Source organism: Trichomycterus rosablanca, chromosome 25 (assembly GCF_030014385.1).
Source record: "Trichomycterus rosablanca isolate fTriRos1 chromosome 25, fTriRos1.hap1, whole genome shotgun sequence".
Classification (NCBI taxonomy): domain Eukaryota; kingdom Metazoa; phylum Chordata; class Actinopteri; order Siluriformes; family Trichomycteridae; genus Trichomycterus; species Trichomycterus rosablanca.
In genome coordinates, this window is record NC_086012.1 from 4,977,908 (window position 1) to 5,002,192 (window position 24,285).

Sequence of the window (24,285 nt, forward strand, 5' to 3'; positions counted from 1 at the left end):
AACTGAAACATATGGTAGTATATACACTGATCAGCCATAACATTAAAACCACCTCATTGTTTCTACACTCATTGTCCATGTTATCAGCTCCACTTACCATAGAGAAGCACTTTGTAGTTCTACAATTACTGACTGTAGTCCATCTGTTTCTCTGCATGCTTTGTTAGCCCCCTTTCATGCTGTTCTTCAATGCTCAGGACTCTCCCAGGACCACCACAGAGCAGGTATTATTTAGGTGGTGGATGATTCTCAGCACTGCACTGACACTGACATGGTGGTGGTGTGTTAGTGTGTGTTGTGCTGGTATGAGTGGATAAGACACAGCAGTACTGGTGGAGTTTTTAAACACCTCACTGTCACTGCTGGACTGAGAATAGTCCACCAACCAAAAATATCCAGCCAACAGCACCCCGTGGGCAGCGTCTTGTGACCACTGATGAAGGTCTACAAGTTGACCGACTCAAACAGCAGCAATAGATGAGCGATCGTCTCTGACTTTACATCTACAAGGTGGACCAACTAGGTAGGAGTGTCTAATAGAGTGGACAGTGAGTGGACACAGTATTTAAAAACTCAACTCATACCAGCACAACACACACTAACACACCACCACCATGTCAGTGTCACTGCAGTGCTGAGAATGACCCAATACCTAAATAATACCTGCTCTGTGGGGGTCCTGACCATTGAAGAACAGGGTGAAAGCAGACTAACAAAGTATGTAGAGAAACAAATGGACTACAGTCAGTAATTGTAGAACTACAAAGTGCTTCTATATAGTAAGTGGAGCTGATAAAATGGACAGTGAGTGTAGAAACAAGGAGGTGTTTTTAATGTTATGGCTGATCGGTGTAGTTTGCAGTATACAGTAGAAACGTTGACAGTTGGCAGCATGGTTAGGCAGTAATGCTATTTTGAAGTGAGTTGACTCTCCTCTCTCTGTGATAGGCTGCGCTTCGAGACAATTCTATCCGCCATTGTGTAATTAGCTCATGTAGCTTAATAGTTCTGGAAACGATACACTTTATCGGGTTTGGTGTGCATTATACACTACGAATTTGGAAAACTGGATATAAAAATTAACTAAAACAGGTGAGCGACTTAATTGTGATATTGTTGTTTTAGCCTGGGCAGCTAAATTTAACGCTTTTTACTTAGCTTTAGCATTTTAGCTATATTAGCTACGAAACATTTATTTAGTATGAATTTGATTAATTTAGCTAGCTGTCATGGTTTATTTGATGTATAGTGTAATGTAACATTGAAATTGGTTGGTAAATAAAGTTAATTCGTTATTTAGCAAAATATAAGCGGCTAAATTAAGATATATGCTAGGCGGCTACAATATTAGCTGTTTAGCTAAACTGTCAGTAACGTCGGTTAGCTGTGTAGCTAGGTAGCGCTTTAGGAGATTACCTATAACCTTCAAAAGTAATAATTCATACACGCAGTAATAGCTTTAATTAATTACTAAACCAACACCATGGCGCTCGTATTATATTCTACATGAATTAATGGATATTTAATTACAGAAAAACTTTTTGCGCATAGAAACGGTCAACATCAATAACCTCAAATATTAACGTTAAGGTCACTGTTCCGTACTGTTCATATTATTTAGTTTTACATTATATTATATAAAGCCATATCCAAAACATACGTATTACTTAACATTGACTTTACCTATTTATTTTGCAAAATGCATTTTAGGTTTTCATTTAACTTAGTTATAAAACTGTATTTAATACTGCGGTTTATATAAGTCTAAGTCTCAAGCCACTAATCCAGTGCCAAACTGGTCATACTGGCTCAGTTTAATCCAGAAGAGAACATTAGTTTTTAATTAAAAAAGCTCTAAATTATATACTAAGGTAATTTGAATAAAATGTTACAAAATAAAACGGGTTGTCATATTATATTTATTTTTTTATTGGATTTTCCCTAAAAAAATATAATATTTGATCATATTTGCATTGTAGCTGTATAAAAAAAGTACATTCAACAGATATATTAGGTGTATTTAATCGTGATGTAACTGTGTTAATTTAAATACAATGTCTCATAAAATTTTTACTTACTAAATGTTCAATTTAATAGTCTTTTGTAAGGACTTTACTGCACCCATCATCATTTTGGTCGCTTATTGTTACAGGTTTTTTCCTAACATTTTTTTTATTCTCAGCATGTCACAGTTTAATGGTGTTTTTTTTAGCATTTAAACAATGAAACAATTCCTTTGCATGCCAGCTTATTAAGTCTGAGATTAACGAAATGTTTCTCTTGATGCCAAATCTGCCACACAATGTGTTGTGGATGTTCCAGTTATTTTCAAGCACAATACCGGTATTAGATTTATTAGATTAGATAACAGATTTAATGTAATTTCATCCACTGTCACATTTAACAGGCTTGACGAGTACATACAATTGTTCATAAGGCTCTGTTGTTTTGGGAATTGGTCGATCTGATTTTGGTATTTTTACAAATAGGATCTGTGCCTCCTTATTAAAAGCATTGAGTTAGACTGATCAACTTGTAGTTTCACAGTGGCGACCAAGAAAGAACAAGACTACATATGAAGTTTTCGTGTTAATAAGATTTTTGTTCCAGTTGCGATTCATTATAATACATTGGGATATGGTAGATATTGTTCTGTTTCAGAAACAGAATATTTTTGTATTTTTTTTTTTTAAAGTTAAGTTAAGGAGAGATGTCACACTCATCTCGAAGTTCCTCCCGGAACCTGGATTGTAAGGTGTATGTGGGAGATTTGGGAAGTGGAGCGGCAAAAGGTGAACTAGAGAGAGCTTTTGGCTACTATGGCACTTTGCGCAGTGTTTGGGTGGCCAGAAACCCTCCGGGCTTTGCTTTCGTGGAGTATGAAGATCCCCGGGATGCGGAGGATGCAGTGAGAGGAATGGATGGAAAGTAGGTGCATTTAAACAGGCATTTAAGACGTTTACATATAAAAAAAACAACTCAATGACAACTAGCAGATCACTGTAAAAACAAAAGTCTTTTTTAGTCGTATATAAATACTGACTGTCGTTAACAATTTAGGTCAGGAGCTACATGAATGGGATTGTCACTGTTATTTCACTGGTTATTGAGGAGCACAAGTCTTTACTGTAGCCGTGATTAGCTGAATCACTAAATACCAGGTGATTTTAAAGCTGTCACCAGCAGATGACTGTAGTGACCCATGGATGTTCATTGTTCCTTTTTTTTAATACACTTTTCAGGCTTTTGTGTGGATCTCGGATCCGAGTGGAGCTGTCAACAGGCATGTCTAGTAAGAGCCGGTACGGTCGAGCCAGCCGCCGTCCGTTTGACCCAAACGATCGATGCTATCAGTGTGGAGACCGGGGCCACTACGCTTACGACTGCTACCGCTATAGTAAGCGAGGACATCACAGCAGGTACAGGTCTCAGCGTTGAATTACTAGCAACATGAATAATTAACATTCTACAGTAACCATTTATGTTTCTGTGCCACTTGAGGGCTTCTCAGCTTATTAATGCCTTAAGGCTGTTAATGCCTTAACCTTTACAGAAGTGTATTAAGTAGAGTTCTCGTCTTTTTCTTTCACAGATCCCGTTCTCGGTCTCGTTCTAGATCTAGAAATCGTCGCTATCACTCACGCTCTCGCTCTCGAAGCCGCAGTGATAACCGGTTGGTATTATAATTATAGTACAATTTAGATTTTTTTTTATAAGGACAAACTGCCAGTCCAAATAGTATTAACCCCATTTCTATTAAAGTCAGGCTGTTTTCCAAAGTGATGAGCCACAATCCATCTTTGCTTGCAAATAATAAGCCTTTGAAGCAAAATGTCCCAACTTTTCCAGAAATAGGGTTTGTACACTGTGGTGAAGGCATTGTGCTATTTGAGACTGTATTATATAAGCATTCCCTCTGTATCTTCTCAGGAGGCGTAATTCTCCATCTTATTCAAAACGCAGGAGCAGGTAAGAGGTTGCAACTTGTTGATGAATGACAGTAACAATATATTTTTGTATAAGCAATTAGTGTCACCCAGGGTGTAAAGATAAAAAAGACATAACCTTATAAGCAGTCACAAAATGCATTATGTTCTTGATCAAAAATGGCATATTAGTTATTAGAGATGGGACGATCAGGGTTTTTGGCACCGATTCCGATCTCCGATCTCCGATCTCCTTTCAGGGACATCGGCCGATAGCCGATTGCAGTTTATTTACTGCTATTTATTTAGCAGTAAATAAAATAAATAAACTTAAAAAGAGCCTCACAGTGAAGATAAACCGGAGCAGCGCGCGTGTGTGTGTGTGTGTGTGTGTGTGTGTGTGTGTGCGTGTGCGTGTGCGCGTGCGCGCCTTTAGAAGAGACGCTTTGTTCACTGTATCGCTATAAGTGATTCATTGATTCACGAGTCATTTTTCGCGAAGCGTAAGTTTCTCTTCTCAGTTATCTCTCCGTGTTTACTGTTATTAATTAAATGTCGTGGTTTTAAATAAACACCAGCTACTACAGAACATTTTGTGTCACTCTCTTACATTAAAAAGCTTCATTAAACTGCTATTACCACAGATCTGTAACCGACCGTCAGACTCGTTCCGTCTAAGGAGCTAAAAGTTCAGCAGATGATCCTGAACTAACGAATTTGGTAATGAATAAACTTTTGCCTCTGATTGGCTCTGTAACATTTTCTGTTCTCATCTACATCACAAGTAAGAACCGCTTACGATTTACCAAAGTGAACCAGGAGTTTATATAATGTGCTGATAGAATCGACTCAGATGTGACCGGGTTGAATTATCTTTTTAAAGTAAATATTACAATCAGCAAAATTACATCGTATGTATGATGCACAACGTTAATGATGTTATTTTAGGTCGTGAAGAGCTTTCACTGTGGTTTCTGTACGATTGTTGATGAATGGTGATGTGATGGTTGGCGCGTCGTAGCTCAAAGTCTGGATCAATCCACTGAGCTGTTAACTTAACGTGATCTTTATATATCACACGATCGGATCGGCTACTTTTAGGAATTATCGCCGATCGCCGATAGCATATTTTGATTAAAAATCGGCCGATACCGATTCATAGCCGATCGATCGTCCCATCTCTATTAGTTATAATTAACTTGCTTTTGATGTTTTGTCTTATTAAAATGGCACTTTATTTACTTGAATTTACAGTTTCAAGATACAAATGCTAATTATCCTAAACTTAGGTACTTTGCAAAAGGCATGCAAACGCATTCTGGGGATGTGCCCTAGCCTTCCTTTCAGTAGTATTAGGGCTCTATTGGTGCAGTATGTTTGACATAAACAGCGATCAGTCATGTAGGTTACGATGACGTACAATTAATTATAGCTAAATAGAATAGTAAGCTAGAATAACGGTCTAACAGAATACTACATTTTACCCCAAATTACATATCACTATGGAATATTATGAAGTATTTTAATTGGTTCATCAAACTGTCAATACTAGTTTAAACCTACTATTTAGTATGTACTATGATATTTGAGGTGCGTCCTGTAGACAGCAACAGCGCCTTTCCTAAGCTCTTTATGGGCTTTTTAGTGTCAGTCAGTTATGTTTCACAGTGAAGGCTGAATGTTTTATATTGAAAAGTAGCATGAACAGTATAAAACTTGTACTGGGGTACTATCAATTATTAATGATCTGGAAGACGCTCTTATAGTGTAGCATTATAGCATGCAGCCTCCTCTGCCAATCTGTCAGCCACATATGCTTGATGACACTTGATACTTACTATTTACAGTTCTCATGGGATTTTGTGTTGAGACACCAAACTGTGTCGTATGTTCTACAGATGGGCATTTGAACTGTAGTCGAGTGACTTCCACATTAGAAAATGGTTATTAAGAAGTAATTTTAGCAGCCCTTACACCAGGGTTTTTAAAATCCTGGGTCGCGAAAAATAATAATGAATAAATAAACTTGAGTGCAAACGCCCGCTTGTGGATGGTTTATGTTACATTTTGTAAAGCACAATGGGACCAGATTGTACAGAGTCAAAGGCATTGTTTGTGTTGGGTGGGTCGCTTGAAAAAAAAAAGTTTGAAAAACCCTGCTAGACTAATCTAGGTTAACTAGGAATACTATGGTATATGTATCTGGTTTTATTTCCACAATTAGTTTCTGATGATTGTACCTAGTGATTATGCATCAGTTCTTTTAGTTATTGAACCTAACCATTAGTGTGCTTTCTTTTAAAACTATTAAGGTCTAGCACTCCAGCTCGATCAAAATCTAGGACTCCTGTTCGGAGGTATGTCAATAATGTAAACGTCATTTTCTTTTACTTCGTCTAAATTAGCTCATATCAGAAATCATTAATTTTCTTTTTTGCTGTTATTATGTTTTCAGTCGTTCTCGGTCTCGTTCTGGATCTGTCTCACGCTCCCGATCTCGCTCCCGCCCTCGTTCCCGGTCCCGCTCAGGCAGTACTAAGAGGCGCAGGTAAGTTCTTGCACTCCAGTAATATACGTTTCCCTAAATGTCCTAAATCTTGTATCGTATCAGTTATTGGAAAGCATGTCTTTGTTAACAGTTGGATTATGTGGATTAAACGTTTTTATAGGCCCAATTTTTAGCATTAACACAGCTGCTCATAGTCAGAAGAAATAGCATTCATTTGTTAGTTTAGTATAAAATATTATTGTATTAGAGATTTCCCCGGAAAACCTCTACCTAAGGTAAGCCAGCCTGATTACGCAACTCCAGCCATGGATGGACGGATGCATTGATTGATGGGTGAAACCTTAAATTAGAAGCAGATAGGGATTCTAAGCCACTGCAAAAGGCAGTGAGTGATCATTAGCCCCTTATATATTTAACCTCCTACATTTGTCAGCAATGTCCCTTTAATTAGTCTAGAATGACAGGCCGTGCCTAGATACTAGACATGCCAGCCTTATGAGTCAAGACTTAAAAGACCAGTATTTTGTTAAGGAAAGGGGCTAAGGGGTAAGATTTGGGGAATCTTCTTTTCTCTCTTCTCCCTCAGATCCAGCTTCATGTTGGTTAGCTACAGAGAGTGACCGAGACCGCCCTTCAAAAAAAATAAACAAATAAAATACAATCTGTCATGATCAGACTCCAGTGACCAATTGCTGCAGGCTGTTCTTGTCTTTTCTAAAGAGTGCGGGAGTGAACGGCTCAATCACTGACCAGGGCTCGTCCTTGCCGCGTTAAACGTCCTCGAGGAGGGTGACAAAAGAGCTTACCCCAGATCGGCCTCCCGTCATGCTGGTTTAAAGAGATCGTCCGAGAGCGTCCAGCGTGTACACAAACACTTGTTCTGCCCGCCCCGCTCCCATGCCTGGCACTACAACTGCAGACCGGAGATGCTGGGCAGAGTGTTATGGGCCCCCCTCCCCATTTTTTATCTTCAAAGCTCCGGCTTCATGCTTAGCTTCTGAGAAGGGTGTGTGAGAGAGAAAGAGAGAGAGAGAGAGAGACGAGAGATCAGTCTTCAAGACCTCCGCAAGTGTGTCTTCGGGTTCTAGAGTCCGTCGCTTCTCTGTATGTTGTTTCTGCCACTGTCTGCAAAGGTAACCTATACCCGAGAGTTCCTGTCCTTCTTGATATGAGCCCTGGTTTAAAATAGCCAGGTTCTCTGTAAACAATTTGTAACTTTTTGGTGAACATTTGCAAAGCATGAACATGTTAACACATCTCTGTGAGTGAATGACTGTGCAATTGTGTTAGTGGCTGAGTGAAAACACACTTACAGACCGAGTATATTAGTGGTTAGGTTAAGTGTAAGAGCAGTTTTTGAGCTTAATATATGGCATAGCCTATGTATAAAAGTATAGGCCTTTATTCAGTGTCTGGACTAGCACACCAGAGCCGACATTTTAAACTCGTCGGTTCAAATCTCAGCTCTACTACCGGTAGGCTGGGCGCCTACACGAACAGTGATTGGCTTGTTCACAGGGAGGATTCAAATACGACCTCTGCTGGCTGATTGATGGCACCTGCATAGAGACAAGGGGTAATAGGATCAGGATGTGACTCTTCATAAGCAAAGCTGTATATCAACCTATCTCGTGCAGGTGATAAGCTCTAGTCAGCTACTGCACATGTGTTGGAGGGGGCGCGTGTTAATCACGGCTCTCCTCAGTCAGAGTGGAGGTCAACATCAGTATAGAGGAAGCGTAATGCAATCGGGTAATTGGATATGACTAGATTGGGAGGAAAATTGGGGGCGGGTGCAAAAATAAATAAAAGCTCATTAGTATATATGGAGTATTATTGCTTATGTAGGTTATACTGGTCATTTGTGTTTACATTAAGGCTGTAGGTGCTGCCGTAGCTTGTGTCCTACAAACAACCTAGCCAGTGTGAGGTGCAATTGTCTCTCAGTGTGCTCTCAGTACCGGCTTCAAGCCCGAATAAAAAGAGGGTAGCGCCAGGTAGGGCATCCAGCATAATTACTGTGCCAAGTCTGTTATGCTGACTAGACCCACTGTGGCAACCTTCATACTGTATATGGAAGCAGCCGGGAAAAAAAGATCAGTACTGCAATGTATTGCTCTCTATGTTTTGTGGACTGCTTTTCTGGTGAGATATCCTGCAGTCAAAAGCTGGAACTCAATGCTATGACACCACTTAGTATTATGTTCAGTTAGACTTCTAGTAATGTTTGTGCACATTATTTAGAATGGTAGCATGCATATGGCATACAACACTTTTGGATTGGAGATATTGATGTGCACTCATTACATGACCATCCAGATTATCAGAAAACTGATTTTACATGATGCATGATGACCCCAAAGGGTAGTGTGAGTTTTTTTCTGTACTTAATGTTTTTCTCTGTCTGTTCCAGCCACTCTAGGTCACGCAGCCGAAACAAAAGTCCAACCTCCCCAGGTGGTGATCGAGCAGAGAAGGACACATAAACCCAAATAACTTTGCATTGCTGTTTTTATTTTCTTTACTGTCTTTACATTGTTTACACAATGTTTGCTTTTTCTTGTCTGTCCACATATCTTTCAAATTATATTTACCAAGAATGATCTGGTAATTAGTGTGAATTTTGCAGTTGTAATGATTAGAAGAAAATAGTGGGTTTAAAGACTAGTGATCCCTCCTCTGTTCTCTTGTAGGTTTACACTGGAATAAAATAAAAAGAATAAATAACTAAAATAGCATGACATATACGTATGTTTGTACTTAACAGTGAGAGCAGAAGATGTAGATTAATCTTGTAAACGTTTGGCGACTCGATTTAAAAGTAGTCTGTTTATGATCGATTAACCATATTTAAATCTCTGTACACAGTCCTTAAATCCCTATGCAAACACACTCGGTAGGTTCTAAGTTTTGAAGATTTGCTTCACTTAAAAACACAGAAGGTCTGCATTCAGATAAATATTCCATAAATATGCCAAACAAACGAATGATTTAAAACATTATCAAGTGAGATAATGTAAATGATTATATTTCTTTTGCTGAAGTCTAGTTGTAAAGCTTTATTTAGTGAAGCTTACGGTGTTTGGGTTTTTTTCCAGCCATATGTGAACAAGTGTAGTCACATATAAAGTTTCATTTAATGTACATTTTGGCATAATTTAAATAAACACCTTTTGTTAAAACCATATGTCGTGGATGATCATTACTTTGCTTAATTTTTCTGATATATTTCTGATGCATATTGATCAGATTGTTATATAGAACAACACATACAATTCAGTCGCAAATGGGAAAGGGTGTGGGGATCCGGCTCTCCTTGATCAGATCGGGGTTGTGCGAGAGTCAGCGGATTCTCAATCAGGAATTGGAAAAATGACCAGATTGGGATATACAGGGTGTCCCTAAAGTCTGGACACATAGGAAATATTACAAACAAAGACTAACTATATGTTTACTAAAATACACACATACATATTGCATCACAAGTAGTGGAAAACACATTGAAGATGTTATTGATTCATTTTCTAATGAAATAATGGTGTTGAAAAATGTATTGAAAATATGACTTTAGGGACACCCTGTAGATCCAGGAAAAAAGTAGTTTATCTAGAAATTAGAATAGAAGTACATGTATGTTCACTGGTAGGTAGGTCAATAATAAATACTATTAAAAAAAATGTAATATGAACATTGCATTAGTTGTGCAGTTATGTACCGCATGTGGTGTTTTCGAAAAGGTACAAATTATTTTTAAACAGAAGATTAATTTTTACCACCCAAAGAACATCCGGTGATAAAACCAGACATATTTTAAAGTTGGGTAGGTAGCACTATCGCCTCAGAGCAATTTAATTCCCAGGTGGAGCGGTCTGGAGTTTTCTCTGTGGTGTTTGCATGTTCTCCACGTGTCTGCGTGGGTTTCCTCCGGATGCTCTGGTTTCCTCCCACAATCCAAAGACATACGGTCAGGTTAATTGGAGATACTAAAGTACACCTAGGTATGAGAGTGTGTGTGTGGCCTGTGATGAATTGGTGACCTGTGACCTCGGACCCACTGCGGCCCTTAACAGAATAAAGCGGTTGTGAAACACAATGAATGAATGTCTTACTGACATTTATATGAAAAAAAATGTAATGAGAAGCTATAGTGTGATTGTGTGATTTTGTACAGTGTACTAGTTTTAATGTGTGCATAATATAGCAATTTTCCTATAAAATAAGGATCCATGAGCTTAATAGAACAGAATAGAATGCATTTATTTGTCATATGTTTGGAAGCTGGGGTCAGAGCGCAGGGTCAGCCATCATTCGGCCCAACAGTGGCTGTATGGCAGAGCTGGGATTTGAACTCTCAACCTTTCAGTTGATAGCACAAAGTAGTGGCACATGATCCCTAAGGTCATGGGTTCGAATCACTTCATGAGGAGGTTTGTGTAGGTTTCCACTCACCTCAGTTATAAATTACCTGCAAGTGTTGGTGTTCAAATTAGTGAGTGTTTATTACTCTGTGATGGATTGGCGCCATATTTAGGGTGTGCACTAATTTTATAAAATAAAAGTCGTTTTTGTTGTTATTGGACACCACTACATAAAATATATGTATTTCTTTAATATTTTGGATACTCCTTGCTTAAAATAAATACATATTAGATATAATGGGATATCATGTAGTGTTATTATGAGCTCTGTTTTAGTGAAAAAGCCTCAGTTCGGTTCAACACCGTTGTATGTTTCCTCATGATGGACAGCTTGTTCGCCAATAGGAGGACGCGGGAGGCGGGACAAAGGCTTCTCGTACTTTTTCGTCCATTTGATGTGTGTGGGAGAGAGCTAACGGGACAACATGGCTACACAAGCGGCTCGGTACTACAGCGAAGGCGGTAGAGCAACAAAGCGCCAAAAGACTGATAACGACGGAGGAATGGCGACTGTAAGTAACGCGCTAAATGCATTTTTTATCTGTGTTTTTGTTGGGGAGCTAAACGGCGTCTAGCCGCGTGTTGTTTAGCATATAGCGAGTTAGCCTATTAGCTACACAAACCTGACTAGCCAGACGCTTTCGGCTGCGTCCCAAACCGCGCAGTAATTTACGCAACTTTATTACGAATTGAATTGCAGCACCACCGGTTATACTTTTGCAGTTTTTACATATAATGTAGTACGAAATCATGCAGTAACAAAATAACCGCCGTGTTTACACTGGCTTGCTTTTCAGTGTTCTCAGTTCTAGTGTATATGCTAGCAATGACACCTGGATGAATGGATCTAGCTGGCTAACCAGTTAGCCTGGAAGCTATAGAAGGAATGCACATAAAGGCACGCTGCTCCTACTGGACCATTAAGTTGAAATAAAATATTACTTTGTTAGTAAGATATATATTTTAATAAAATGAAAACACGCGTTTTTTTTGTATCTTAAGGCAACTGGATTTCTTAGCCACATCATTGCTGCATTCAACTGATCGCTACATGTTACATAATCTGTATTTTTTTCCCTTTTTACCACAGTCAGTGATTGTACAGAGACTCTGAAGGGACATTGTGCATGGATTAAAATATATTTGAAGTAAAAAAAAAAATGCACACCAGTTACTAATTTGCTGTAGTTCTTTAGGCGAAATAAACCCTTCGTTTTTAAATTGCGTTTCAAATGTCTCTTAGTGATAGTATATTCCTGCTCTGATTGAAGAGAACGAAGCTAACCCACGCCCCCTCCGACACGTGGGCAGCAGCCGTATCCATTTTATCACCTACACTTTGACGAGTGCAGTGCAGCTCAGCTCAGCGTTGTGTACGGAGAGACACACCCTGACAGCACTCTTTTCCCATCTCTGTGCAGGTGCCATCAATCAGCCAGAAGAGGTCGTAATTGCACCAGTCATGGGAGAGAGACCCCATCCGACTTAGTCCCGCCCATATCTGAACAACAGGCCAATCGTTGTTCATGTGGCCGCTCAGCCTTAGCCGGCAGGCAGAGCTGAGATTCGATACGATGTATTCGAGATCCCAGCTCTGGTTCCAGCGTGTGGTTTTTACCGCTGCGCCACCTGAGCGGCCAATGTCTTTATATTTGAGACCGAGCTAAAAATAAAGTTTAAACATTTCGCAATATTCATTCAGATAGAGTATAACTGCAAGATGGTGCTCACCCGAGTGCAAGAAAGTGCTCGTCGTATCTGGTGCACACCCTTTAGTATCTGGTGCACACCCTTTAGTATCTGGTGGACACCACTTAGTATCTGGTGGACACCACTTGATCCTCCACCCAGAACTCGAGGAAGACGAGCATCCAGGCTCCTCTCTGTACTGGCACCCAAGTGGTGGAATGAACTTCCCCTGTCTGTCCGAATGTCTGAGTCTCTTGCTGTCTTTAAAAAACGATTAAAAACCTTCATCACCCCTTTACTTAACACTTAAGCTGACTTGTACTAACTTACTAACACAAAACTTTGCTGCTCTAGAGGAATGGACAAAATTCCCTCCAGTGTGCTGCAATTTTAATCCAATCAGACTTATTATTTATTATATTTAGATATACTCACAGTGTGGTCTAGTACCAGCCTTAATCCCCCCCCCCCCCCCCCCACCACCACCAAAGTGTTATTGGAACTCGTGAACTGGAGACAAAATCAAATTAGTTGTGTAGTTTCCAGTTGATAATTGTGTGCACTACTTACACATACTTAAAAATCTGAACTGTACTTTGTTTTACAGGAGGGCTATGAGGACCCTCACAAACCTCACCCATCGCTAGTGGTTCACATAAGAGGCTTGGTGGATGGGGTTTTGGAGGCAGACATTGTTGAAGCCTTGCAGGAGTTTGGGACCATCAGGTAACCACCTTTCCTTATTACTGTTACAATATGATCCTTTACTTGTGTTTTACTTATAAATAAAGTAACTGGACTCTACTGTGCAAGTCTAGCCCTTATTTGTTATTAAGATCAACATAAACAGACTAGATGGTGAATCTTGGATCAAGGTTATAATTATAATCAAATATAACCCAAGCCTCTGTGAAACTAATGGGCCAATGTCATTCACTCAGCTCCAATTTCCTCCTGAATTAGGTAGTAGTGTTTAATGCACAGATGGAAATTAGGTTTTATTAAGACAGTAAAATGCACCCTTCAGTTTCTTCTCGAGCCAGTCATATCTAGTTTCCCAGTTCAGATTATTATCACTTGCCAGTGGTGGCTTCTCATACAGAACCGTTATATGTACACAGTCATGCTCTGCCCCCATAAAAATCCCTCTACCACTGGTGTCCAGACCAGTCCTATGAATCTCAAATTGCAGTGAAGAGAACCTCCCATACAACCTTCCCTCCCTCAGGCATAGCCAGCTGTATTTTGGACACCTGGCTAGGTCAGTAGCACGACTGAGTTTCAGACTGTTCAGCGTATTTGACGACTGCACCATCTGAGCGTGTGTATGTCAATATTGCTCTACAGAGTGAATACATTTGTATGCTCTGGATAATTTGCTAGCAGTGCTGGCAGTTTGTCATGGCTTTTTTTGTTTGTTTTTATAGTTATGTAGTGCTGATGCCCAAAAAGCGCCAAGCCCTGGTCGAATATGAGGACATGAACGGCTCTGCCAGTGCTGTGGCGTATGCCAACGACAACCAGATCTACATCGCTGGAAACCCTGCATACGTAAATTACTCAACCAGTCAGAAGATCTCCCGGCCCAGCAACGCAGACGACGCTTCCAGTGTTAATAACGTTCTGCTGTTTACTATCATGAATCCCATTTATCCAATCACTACGGTAATATTCTCACCCAGCTACTAACTTTTAAGAATGTGTGTTTGTATAATGAATGCCGTTTTTGAATGAGATTTTTGCTCTACAGGACGTGCTGTATACAATTTGCAACAATTGCGGTCCCGTTCAGAGAATCGTCATCTTCAGGAAAAATGGTGTCCAGGCTATGGTGGAATATCCTTTCGTGCTTTGATCTTAAATCAGCTTGTGTGGAGCACATTGACTCTTAATATGAATACACTCACAGACAACAGCTATTTAATATGCCATACCAAAGTGTGATGTCTGACTTTTCCTTAATCAATTCCCACATTTGATTCAGTCCAGAGTGCACAAAGGGCGAAGGCCTCTCTCAACGGAGCTGATATATACTCAGGCTGCTGCACACTAAAGATCGAGTATGCCAAGGTAAGTAATTGACTTGCTGCCACCCGGTGATCATTCCATGATCATTTCATCAGTGTGTTTTAAGCCGCTTTAATATTTACAAATGAAAGCTATCTGTTAATGTTAAAAGGGTACATCCATGCTCCAATTATATGGGGTCTGTCCAAAAACCTAGTGATCTCTCTAAATAGATGTATTTTAAGTCAGTCTATGCATGCTCCTGATAAGAAGGCATGTCTAAATTCTTAGATACCTTAAAATGCTGTCTTATTTCGGAGCTGTAAATTGCTGTCTAATTAGTGTGTCCAAATAATCTGCCTCATGAGTCAACATTTTATTAGAATCCTCTCTACTTAGAGGATGCTGTTTAAGTAGGTAGTAGGCAGCTCACTAGGTTTTCGGACAGACACCATGGTTTCAGCGTTTACCCCTGTTTTACAGTGGACGCAGAGTATAGCAGATGACCCCCTTATCTCCCAATCTCCCATTTTTTTGTATTTTGTTTATGCCTTTCTCCCGACTTTTTTAGTGCATCCAGTTGCCCGAATGCATCACGCTTCCTCTCCCCTAATATCGATCCCCGCTCCGATTGAGGAGAAGGAAGCTAACCCACACCCCCTCTGACACGTGGGCAGCATCCGTATGCATCTTTTCACCTGCACTAGGCGAGTGCTAATGCGGATCAGCCCTGTGTACGGAGAGGCACACCCCGATCAACGCATGCCTTCCCTGCCCCTATGCAGGGCGCCATCATTTAGGCAGCAGAGGTCGTAGTTGCATCAGTTACAAGGAGACCCTATCTGGCTTACTACTACCCCACCCCATATGAACAACAGGCCAGTCGTTGTTCGTGTGGCCGCTAAGCCTAGCCGGATGGCAGAGCTGAGACCGCCATTGATCGAGATTGCTGACAGAAGAATAAAACATCATTTCAAATGCTCTTCTTGTACGACTTGTCTCAGAATGTTTTGATATAGCAAACAAGTGATAAAAACGATCATTATGCTTTTCAGTTAGGAGAAACACCGAAGACTTTGCTGCATTTACCTCTCTGGTGTTGTAATTTGGAATGGAATCTAGTTCGGGTCTTTTGATTTAGAAATATTTGCAGCATTTTACCTTTTCTTTTGTCTTTTACCAGTCTCTGCATGGAACTAGTCACCGGGGTGTCAAAAATGTCACTAACGTTCCGTTTTCTTCCCGTTAGCCGACACGTCTCAACGTATTCAAGAACGATCAGGACACGTGGGACTACACCAATCCTAACCTGGGCAACCAAGGTAAAGTGAGCACATGGCCAGTCATGTATGCTGAAAACACTCAGCACCCTTACTGCCACTGTGGGTTGTAGATTTGGGAGTTTGTCGGGCTTAAGATCAACTTCAAATGCAGTGGCTTTGTGTGTATATGGTAAAGGTTTCATATTGACATGGTAGAAATGTTCTATGTTTGATTTTTCTCCACGAATCAAGGATGACTGGAGCAACTGGGCTGCTAAATATGGGTCATTCAAGTGAATTAAATACTGTTTTATCTCCAAGCTTTGTTTTACTGCTCCTGTCAGTATCCAGATGCTAATAGTAATGATTTTTAGAAGATGCTGCAACGAATACTAGGCTGTAGCGTCTTTAGTAACTAGCACTAGTTTTCACTTTGTACAATTGATGCTTGCTTTGGCCGGTTGCTCCTAAGATTACTGCAAACACCACAACTTCAGAATCACCTGCTGCAACAGAACACATCGGTTCAAAGGAGAGCCATATTTTTAGATGCGCCGAAGACATGTCACTCATGTCACCCTTGACTACACTTTCCAGACCAGAAGGAAAACAAGCGTCATAAACCTGGCATTCTGACACTTCATACAAGAGAACACATTTTGCACGTCATCATCAACCGAACCAACACAGTCCTCCAGGCACGAAGAGGCCTTTTTAATGCCATGACCAAGACACACTGCACTGTGACACAGGCACCTTCCACACCACCAGTTTCTGATCAAGGAATCCATCCTCAGTGGAACAGCACATACCGTAGCCTACTCACACCAAACAGATGACCTCCACAGACACACCGAAGTCGAGACCTTCACTTCGGTTGTACATTTTGCCCTCCATCACACTCCGCTCCAGAAATACGCTCACACACAAGCATCTCTGCCAACCCACCATTAGTCCATATCTCGATCACTTGGAGTAACACTGCACACCACCAGCGCCGAAGACATCAACACACTAGACGCATTGACACACAGTCCACAGGCTGACACGTGCAACCCTTAAGCTATGGATGATGCCTCGTCCTCTTAATGTGTGTGTGTCTTTTTCCCGTTCTAGTCCCGCCCACCCTGTAACACCCTCCAATATGACGCAGGTTTGGCTTTGTGTCTAGTGGGAACGACTGCCTGGCATTCTGGCCGAAATGTCTACGACAGTGCGGCACGTGATGAAAAAAGGACAATGTATTTGAATAAGAAAACGGACACCGGATTCTGTAATTTTGTTTTTCTGGAGAAGACAGTTCAGCAGTGTAGTAAGTTTGAAGTGGCTGAGATGAAGACTGTCGTCTGTGGATTTTTTACAGCACACGCAGCCTCAGTCACCCTCTACCCCTCCCCTTGAATTTGAGCTGTAAGTATCCCCAAGCTTATGTTGTCTTGGAGTGATGCTCTTTGGCTTGTTCGAAACCTGTTCATAATTCGCTTTTGCTTCCCCGTCTCCATGTGCAAGTTTGTTTAGTGGAATGCAGTTTCGTACGCTGTTACGAGAGGGTTTTTGTAGTATGACTGATATTACGGCTGATATTGTCATGCTCAGCAAATTGATATAGTAATTATGCATTTTTCCACCAGTTTTTATTTATGCATCTAGTTGTATCCAATTGCCTAGTTGTAGCTCTTCTTCTACTCCAAATCCCCCCATGACAGAAACGGGACATACCTAACACACACTTTTAACATGTATACAAAAGCCAACAGCTTCTATTCACCAGCTCGAGGCGGGTTCACACGTGAATCGGCATCGCGTACAGAGTCATGCTCTGATCTCTATTATTCCCCATTTCTGTACGCCATTGACCAGCCTTTGACCCACCCTCCCTCAGACATAGCCAATCATGTCTGTGTCAGCAGCAGAGATCTCAGCAGTGGTGGGTTAGTGTGGAAGACCTACCGATCAGCTCTCAAGTCCAAGACTAATTGTTTATTATATATATTGTTAAGCATGATCAGCCAATTACGTATTGGCTTAAGGCAGGTGGTGCAGAGGTATTGGTACACGTACCAAATCTGGTTTAAACTGGTTTATTTAAATACTGACAATCGGCACGATTGCTTAGACTCATCTTAGACCAGTCTTTTTATGGGTGGTGGTGGGTTTCAGTTTTCATACAGCACTTAAATGAGCCTTATTCAATCAGATAAGTAATATCATTGTTTGTCAGGTCTTTGAATTTCTAAACAGGCTCTTCAATGCACTTCATTTTATGTGCGTTAAAAGCAAAGCTCGATTACTAGCTTGAGATTCATGTTTGCAATGTTTGTACCTAAACAGGTGCAGACGCTGAAGGCGACTGGGTCGATCAAGGTGTGTGCACATCAGACATTCTTAACATTTAACACCCATATAATCATTTTGATCTTTGAGGGCTTTTTGGCACTCGGTGAGGTGTAAAGTTGTCAGAACCACATTAAGTGCATATTGGGGCTGTAGGGACCACATACCAGTTATCTCCTCAGAGTTGCTGTTGGTTTCTACCTATCCATCTAAGCTACATACCATCACCTATAATTTAGCCCTAGAGTTTCTTGTTCTGCTTTTTTTGTTTGGGCAAATTCATCTTCCACGCCTTCTTTCTTATTGTATATTCTTCGTTACCTTTCTGGGCCTCCTTCCTTCTCTTGCTTCTCAGATATGAATGGTCACTCCAACAAGCGCCAGAGGCAGCCGGCTCTGCTGGGACACCACCCGCCAGAGTACGGTAAGGCTCCTGGCCGACACGTACAAACACCAACGCATTCAGTCACAAAAACCGGGGAGTGATTGTGCTAGCTTAAAGGGTGCCAAAAAAACATCCACAGTGGCAGTAAGACAGTGCTGTGTCGAGTCGTTAGGCATTACAGTGAAACGGAGGGAAGCTTTTTAGCCATCGCTGTTCGTGTGTTTGCTTGCCAGGTGGTTACCACGGCTTCCAGAACGACAGTTACGGGGGGTACGACGAGCGCCGCATGGGCCCGGCTATGGGCGCCCCGCGGAGGGGGGGCGGCAATCAGCGCTACGGAGGGCAGTACGGTGCACCGCCGCCTCCACCGCCAGGGGAGTACAGCGCCCACGCCGAGTCCCCGGTCATGATGGTCTACGGCTTGGAGCCATCCAAAATAAACGCAGACAGGGTGTTCAACATCTTCTGCCTTTATGGCAATGTTGAGAAGGTTAGTTTAAACAGCCGCTTAATTTTTGAACATATTGTGTGTATTATTAAAGGTAATTATTCTTGTTATTCAGGTTATAAAAACTAACAGTCAAAAGCAATAAAGGTCTAATGAGCTAGTTCACAACTGCGGAGTCTGAGTTTGAACCTTAGCCAGGGGACCGCACAAACACTCTTGGCCGTGTTTGAGGGAGGGAAGGTCATACGGGGTCTCTTCCCACTGCGAAACACGATCTCCGAGACTGGTCCGGGCATCTCTGCGAGTTGGAGGGAGTCCCATTAATAAACGACTCGAACCCAACTCGCTGGCACAGATAGCACACACGTTGGAGCAGCCTTGTTGTCAGGAGTTGTGCAAGCAGCAGCGCATTCACAATCACTTAACACATTATCATATCGGAGGACGCCCAGGTGGAGCAGTGGGATATACTGCTAGGACACCAGCACTGGGATTATGAACTCCCCAAGTTTAAATCTCAGCTCTGCTACCAGTTGACTGGGCACTGCATGCAGCAGACAAAATTGGACTCCAGTCTGCTGCGTTGGGAAAAGAATGAACTAATAAGGGGTGGGGTCTTCAACGCTGTGTACGAGTTTTGGTCGCCCAGGGTGCCCGTACGGACGTGGAGAAGCGCAGAGATCGGGGCGTGGCTCTCCGCATGCAAACCCAACCTTACCTGCAAATCTTTCGAAGTACGGGAGAATAAGAACAGATTGGTAGGACTGAGCGCACATCAGAGGGAGTGTGTGTCAGGCGAATATACACCCTCCTTGGACACCATCGGGGTCCCCAGCAGCGGATTGCCTGTGGTAAATTGGGTGGAAAAGGGGGTAAATGCATAAAATGATCATGCTAGGAGAAAGTAATTGATTGATTTTGGCAGGTCTCAATACACAGGGACTCGTGTATAATTAGAATGTCTGTTGTGAAATACAGGTGAAGTTCATGAAGAGTAAACCAGGTGCCGCCATGGTGGAAATGGGCGACTGCTATGCTGTAGATCGAGCCATCTGCCACCTGAACAACTATTTCCTGTTTAACCAGAAACTTAATGTCTGGTAGGTGTCTTCTTTTGTTCGGTTGCCAAGTCTGTCACCTTATCCCCTACACCCTTGTCTGTATAACTAATTTTCTATTACATTTTAGATTGTATAGGGCAAATAATATGGACATGAGTGCCTGATATAGACTGGTGTACTAAAGCATGTGTATTTTTTATTGTATTTTTATTGAGAGAGGGAAGACCTGTCTGATGTTTTGGCCTCACATGGGGCTTAGTGTGACTTTCCTTACGCAATACACTGTCGTATCTGGCAGTTGCTGGCATCCCACAGATCAGGGTTGTGCAAGAGGCAGCAGGTCCACAATTGGGAATCGGGAATGACTAGATTGGGAGGTAAAGGGGGAAAAATCCAGTAAAAAAATTTAACACATTTGCCCCCTTTTCCACCTCCCTAGTGTATCCAAGCAACAGGCAATCATGCCAGGTCAGTCATACGAACTGCACGACGGCTCCAGCAGCTTTAAGGAGTTCCACGGCACCAGGCACAACCGCTTCTCCTCCCCAGAAATGGCGGCCAAGAATCGCATCCAGCATCCCAGCAACGTGCTGCACTTCTTCAACGCCTCTCCAGAGGCCTCAGTGGAGGTCTTCTCTGAGGTCAGCTCAACAGCATTCACACCGTACATTATTGCATTATTAATTAGGTTTTTTTAAAACTGTCATTTGCTAATTTGCTCATTTTAATGTTAGCAGGTCTGTGAAGAACTTGGCTTGAAGAATCCATCTAATATCAAACTTTTTGCTGCCAAAGGTGAGTGTCTGTGAGTTACTGTACCTTAGGAAAGAGGCTGTTTGAGAGAAAATGCAAGAAGCCCAGTTTATCTCGTACAAAATACTATCATTATTTAAGATGTTGCATTATGTGTTTATATATAAAAATGTCATTTTTTCGATAATATATGTCTGTTTAAAATAAAAAAAGACTAACTATAATACTATCTACATTTTTGCTTAAAAAATAAAAAGGTGCGGTGGCAAGTACACTGTCCCACATACAGGGTTCAGATCTCAGCTGTGCTCTCAGCCAGTGGGGCATCTCCTCGAACATGCTTAGTTATTGTGCACTGGGTGTGGGGATGGCTTAAACAGCCTAGCCATCAGGAGGCAATTTGTCAGCGCTCTCTCAGTGCCACTCCCAAGCCCAGATAAAAATAGGGGGGTTGTGCCAGGAAGGACTTCAGTGTAAAAACTGTGCCAAGTCTAATATGTGGACCAAATCCACTGTGGCTACCTCTAAATACATAAGTAACTTAAAAATACCTAAATAAAATAATAAATAGACCCTGTTTGACTTTCCCTCCCTCAGACATGGCAAGGTTGGTGGCTCTTCTGAGATTTAAATACTCCACAGTTTTCCTTCTTGGCCTACTGCCTACCCACAACTGGTAGCTCAATGAGCTCTTGGGCAATAATAGACCTGTAAAGCTACGTTCTTACAGGTTGGGGTCTCTACATACGTTTCACAAAACCTGATCGCCTGACCTTAATATTATAGGAGAGAGATTGAGTGTGTGCACGCACCCCCCCCCCCCCCCCCCCCCCCCCCCCCTTTTTTTGGCGTCTCCTGTTGATTCGATTAATTGTAACTCGTCTTTCTCTAAGTCACTGTATGTGAAAGAAATACTCATTAAAGAAAACTGAGTGCAGTCGTGCTCTATAGGTGTTAGTCCGCTGCACCACCCTAGCACCCATGTCGAAGACGTCAATGTATAGTGATGGTGCCGGCTGGGCTGGGCTGGGCAGCCACATGAACTAAGATTGGCCTGTTGTTCAGATAGGGGTGGGATAGGGACTCTCTCATAACTAATGCAATTAGCGGATGGCGCCTGCACAGAGACGGGGAAAAGAGTGCTGTCAGGGTGCGTCTCTCCGTACACAGTGCTGATCCACGTTGCATGTGTCGGGGGGGGGGGGGGCACCGGAGCTCCCGGAGGAAACCCACGCAGACACGGGGAGAGACATGCAATCTTCGCACTGGGGATCGAACCCAGGACCTTCTTGCTCTGAGGCGACCCACAGGGGGGGGGGTAGCTACATTTTCCTCAGTCAGAGTGGGGATCGGCATTGGTGGAGAGGAAGCATGACGCAATCAGGCAGTTGGATGCGCTTAAAGGTCGGGAGAAAAGGGGGAGAAAATGCATAAACAAAAAATATATATAAAAAATATTTGGTTTGTCATTTTAGGCGGTGCTTCATCAGAAAGGAGTGCATCAGGGCTACTAGAATGGGAGAGCGTCAACGATGCCATGGAAGCTCTCGCCCTGATGAATCATTACCAGATGAAGAACCCAAGTAAGTGCCGAACTTCAGGTCCTTAAATCTGCAGACTCACCAATAGTCATTTTGTGTTTAACGTTCAAGTTGCTGACTTGATGTTTCCTCGTTTTAGATGGTCCATACCCCTACACACTGAAGCTGTGCTTCTCCACCGCACAGCACGCAAACTGAACAGGGACCAGCGCCACGAGTTCCGGCACCGCCACAAAGGTGTCCCATGTCTATCGTCCTTACCGTGTGCAGTCAACGTCGAGTTTCTTTAAATCAAGTGAGCCACAGTGCACATGAAGAGATTTGACCTGGCAGAACTGTTCGAATTCTTGTTTTTATAGAAGAGGGAAACGCAGAAATGCTTTTGTAACAGTATTTTTTTTCTTCTGTTAATGTATTTTGTTTTTATTGCTTCCCATTATCGACTATTAGCTGTGTGCTCAGCACCTCCCTTTTTGGAAAACCGCAGCCTGTAAAAGAGAGCTTGCATTATTCTCGAATTCTGAAATAAATTTAGTAATGATTAGTTCATTCTTGTGCCTATTTCTTATCCTAGCAATCTAATTTTCTCTGTTTCATAAGCAGTATGACTGACTGTGTGAGGCTCTGGTTAAACTTTTCATTGCTTTTTTTTTTAATTTAGAACCAAAATTTAATAAAACAAGCAAAAAAAGTGTCCGTTATGGTTAATAACTCTTCTTAACACACAAAGCAGGCGCTTAGTCGACTCGGTGGTCTGACCTCACTCGAGAGTTAGAATGTCAGCAGACCAGACCTGACCACATGCCCACACAGACACATTGCCCGTGTTTGAGGGAAGGAAGGTTGGACGGCGTCTCTTCCACCATCCGAGTTGGGTGGCGGAGAAATGCAATACGGCTGTGTGGGTTATTGTCTATCGCATATAACTATGTATCTTGTAATAAATCTTGACTGAAGCAAACAAGTCAAAGGAACTGTCTGTGATATCACACGCATATGAACTTGAGTGACTCCCATTCTTAATCCATAGGGTTTAATATGATGTCGGCCCACCCTTTGCAGCTATAACAGCTTCGACTCTTCTGGGAAGGATGTGCACAAGTGTGTTTATGGGAATTTTTGACCATTCCTCCAGAAGCGCATTTATGAGGTCAGGCACTGATGTTGGACGAGAAGGCCCGGCTCACAGTCTCCGCTCTAATTCATCCCAAAGGTGTTCTATCTGGTTGAGGCCAGTCAAGTTCTTCCACACCAAACTCGCTCTGTCATTTTATGTGGCCTAGTTGCTGTCGTTTCCAATCGCTTTCACTTTGTTCTAATATACCACTGACAGTTGACTGGATTATTTAGTATCAAGGAAATTTCTCGACTGGACTTGTTGCACAGGTGACATCCTATCACGGTACCACACTGGAATTCACTGAGCTCCTGAGAGCGACCCATTCTTTCACAAATGTTTGTAGAAGCAGTCTGCATGATGCCTAGGTGCTTGGGTTTTATACACCTGTGGCCATGGAAGTGATTGGAACAACTGAATTTAATGATTTGGATGGTTGAGTTAATACTTCTGGCAATATAGTGTATATACAAGGGTTGTTCAAAAGGTTTCCACACTTGCGTTGCCACTGATGCACCACTGCTTTCACACCATCACATGAAAATCTTTTGAGCTTTGACTCTTTCTTTGAGCGTCCAGAAAGGTGGAAATCAGACGGTCTCTCAGACATGACCAATTACTACTACTTCCACCCTCATCGTTTCCAACCAAATTATACAAGTGTGGAACTTTTTAAAGATCCCTCATAAAACAATATACCACATCACCACAGTGGTTTTAATTCATGTTAAACTGGAAAAGGATTGGTACAACATTGCACCTTTCTTTAGTAGGCCATCTGGCTGAATTGTGCATCTAGACAGAGAAGACCTTGGTCATTGGAGGTAAGAAAGAA

General features: G+C 41.9%; 2 protein-coding genes across 8 annotated transcripts; both read left to right on the top strand.

The window, feature by feature from the left end:
- The first annotated feature begins 957 nt into the window (after positions 1-957).
- Positions 958-9,620, top strand: LOC134302681 (serine/arginine-rich splicing factor 7-like). Of its 4 annotated transcripts, none has more exons than XR_010007563.1 (9): positions 958-1,092; positions 2,696-2,928; positions 3,243-3,419; positions 3,593-3,673; positions 3,931-3,969; positions 6,239-6,283; positions 6,382-6,474; positions 7,022-7,568; positions 8,849-8,932. XR_010007563.1 is itself a non-coding variant. In XM_062987857.1 (8 exons), the coding sequence occupies exons 2-8, from the start codon at positions 2,711-2,713 to the stop codon at positions 8,919-8,921; spliced, it is 726 nt and encodes a 241-aa protein (XP_062843927.1). In that variant the 5' UTR covers positions 958-1,092; positions 2,696-2,710; the 3' UTR covers positions 8,922-9,620. The 4 variants fall into 4 exon arrangements, 1 of the variants encoding a protein (XP_062843927.1); XR_010007565.1 differs by having other exon boundaries at positions 7,156-7,568; XR_010007564.1 differs by having other exon boundaries at positions 7,412-7,568.
- A 1,604-nt stretch (positions 9,621-11,224) lies between these two features.
- On the top strand, positions 11,225-22,877 carry hnrnpl2 (heterogeneous nuclear ribonucleoprotein L2). Of its 4 annotated transcripts, none has more exons than XM_062987577.1 (14): positions 11,225-11,365; positions 13,150-13,268; positions 13,970-14,207; positions 14,293-14,378; positions 14,516-14,612; positions 15,799-15,871; positions 18,143-18,175; positions 18,501-18,569; positions 18,764-19,020; positions 19,957-20,078; positions 20,479-20,680; positions 20,774-20,834; positions 22,268-22,375; positions 22,473-22,877. In XM_062987577.1, the coding sequence occupies exons 1-14, from the start codon at positions 11,279-11,281 to the stop codon at positions 22,529-22,531; spliced, it is 1,611 nt and encodes a 536-aa protein (XP_062843647.1). In that variant the 5' UTR covers positions 11,225-11,278; the 3' UTR covers positions 22,532-22,877. The 4 variants fall into 4 exon arrangements, with proteins under 4 accessions (XP_062843647.1, XP_062843648.1, XP_062843649.1 ...); XM_062987578.1 differs by having other exon boundaries at positions 11,226-11,365; positions 20,777-20,834; XM_062987579.1 differs by lacking the exons at positions 18,143-18,175; positions 18,501-18,569 and having other exon boundaries at positions 11,226-11,365.
- The last annotated feature ends 1,408 nt before the right edge of the window (positions 22,878-24,285 follow it).